Source organism: Charadrius vociferus, unplaced genomic scaffold (genome assembly GCF_000708025.1).
Source record: "Charadrius vociferus isolate BGI_N301 unplaced genomic scaffold, ASM70802v2 scaffold214, whole genome shotgun sequence".
Classification (NCBI taxonomy): Eukaryota; Metazoa; Chordata; class Aves; order Charadriiformes; family Charadriidae; genus Charadrius; species Charadrius vociferus.
Genome location: NW_009647955.1, coordinates 520,713 through 522,660, shown reverse-complemented (window position 1 = coordinate 522,660; position 1,948 = coordinate 520,713). Strand labels below are relative to the sequence as shown.

The 1,948-nt window shown below is 62.0% G+C and overlaps 1 protein-coding gene across 1 annotated transcript in view; it reads right to left on the bottom strand.

The window, feature by feature from the left end:
• The window catches only part of SLC12A9 (solute carrier family 12, member 9), a 9,119-nt gene that overhangs the window by 5,699 nt on the left and 1,472 nt on the right, over nucleotides 1-1,948 (bottom strand). The window contains exons 5-10 of the mRNA XM_009883400.1: nucleotides 1,912-1,948; nucleotides 1,646-1,753; nucleotides 1,423-1,534; nucleotides 1,162-1,319; nucleotides 901-983; nucleotides 447-571 (exon numbers count right to left, since the gene is read on the bottom strand). The exon at nucleotides 1,912-1,948 is cut by the window's right edge and continues 10 nt beyond it. Of these exons, the coding sequence (XP_009881702.1) occupies nucleotides 447-571; nucleotides 901-983; nucleotides 1,162-1,319; nucleotides 1,423-1,534; nucleotides 1,646-1,753; nucleotides 1,912-1,948 (623 nt within the window). The remainder of the gene's footprint in view (nucleotides 1-446; nucleotides 572-900; nucleotides 984-1,161; nucleotides 1,320-1,422; nucleotides 1,535-1,645; nucleotides 1,754-1,911) is intronic.

The window sequence follows — 1,948 nt, the reverse complement described above, 5'->3', positions numbered from 1 at the left end:
CCCCAGGATCCCCCTCCCTCCCCCTTCCCCGTTAGTTTAATTAGCGCTAATGGAAAGTGGGCTCCATCACCGCTTGGCAGGCTGCCTGGGGGATGCCGGGCGGGCAGAGGCTATAAATTACCTCCGGAAAGCCTAAGGGGAGGGGGCGGGTGGTACCCGATGGTGCTAGATTTATCTGTACCCGCTCAGCAAAGCCGTGCCAGGGCGTGGGGACTGTGCCAAGCCAATGCCACGCTGGGACCTGGCCCTTTTTCCCTCCCGAGGGATGGGGCGGGGAGGGGTGTGTGTGTGTGTGTGCCCCCCTTAATACTCAGGAGAGGGGTGCTCAGCATCTCTGCCCTACAGAAGGCACAGGGATGGCAGGGGAATTGCAGACAGACAGATGGACAGATGAGTGCCTTGCCCAGCATCTCGGTGCAGCCTCCCTTCCCTGTGCCAGCAGTTACCTGAAGTTGGGGGCCGATGCCCACTCCAGTGCCAGGCAGGCCAGGTTGACAGTGGCGTAAACCAGGAGGAAGAAGGTGGTCACAACCCCTGCGATGGTATTGAGCTTCCCGGAGAAGAGCACCAGCTGCGGAGAGCATGGGGGAGCACGGGGTGAATGCACTCCCCTGAGATGGTACCCCTGGCACATGCCCAAGACATCCCTGCTGAGTTTGGGGCATGCCACAGCAGCATGCCAGGAAAGGGTAAGGGCAGTGCCATGTGGGCACAAATCCCTGCCCCTCGCTGTGGTTTATCCTTCCTTTATAGGCTCATGGAGGGAAGGGTACAGCTGCAGCAGGACACCCGGAGCCAGGGGGGTACCAAGGGGCAAGGGGACATCCTCGACACCCAGCCCAAGCATCAACCCCCCTTCACGTAGTAGGGCTGGGAAAGGAGCATCACTGGCAAACTCACCTGCACCACCAGCCAGGAGAGGATCACTGCCATCACAGGGTTCCCGCTTGCAGACGTCTTCTTGGCCAGCGCCAGCGCTCGGCCTGTGGGCAGAGTGGGGAGGTTGGTCTGGGGCACCTGGCAGGCACCAACAGGCTTGGCCACCAGCCAGGAGTCCTGTCCCCACCCTGAGTGCTGGTTCCCTGGTGCCAAGGCTGGTCCCCAGCAGGGACAACCTGCCAGGTGGGCTCTGGCGGGTGCCAGCGCACTCTGGGCACTCACCAAAGAGATCATCCCGGGCCAGGGCATAGAGGATGCGGGATGCCCCAATGAGGTTGCTCATGGCCGCGGAGAGGGTGGCAGCGTAGATGCCCACAGTGACCAGTGGCGGGAAGATACTGATGTCACGCAGGAAGCCATAGTCTTTCTGCAGGAGGGTCCTAGAGAGGGACATGGACATGCTGGCACCCACCTCGGCTCAGGCAAGCATGCTCTGGCACCTGGCAGACCCTGGCATCAAGGGTCCCAGAGAGGGGGCTGTACCTGTCGCAGGTGGCACACATGAGGAAAGCCAGCAGGTTGTAGACGAGGTAGGTGAAGAGCACAGCAGAGATGGTGCCCCGTGGGATGGAGTAGCTTGGGCGCTTCAGGTCCCCTGTGGGCAGGAGCAGGCAGCATTAGTGCCTTCAGGCACAGCAGCCCCTGCCCTCCTCCAGCCTCGACTCCAGGTCCCAGTGCCACCCAGCCCACCACCCCCTGCCCGTACCTGACATGTTGGACCCTGCCATGATGCCGGTGCAGCCATTGAACATCACTGCGAAGACGGAGCTGAAGCTCATCATCTGCCCAGTGGTGTAGTCCACCCCATACCCGCCTGCAGGACACATGGGCACAGGCTGTGACAGGTTGTTCAGGGTGGCACAGCCCCACCATATACCTTTTCCTCGATGCCCCCATACCCAAACCACTGCTCCCTGGGGCACAGTTGCCACAGTGGGTATGGTGGGCAGGGTGGGGAGAGCTGCTCCTCACCGCCCAGGTTGTCTCGCAGGGTGGCAAGGGGGAAGCC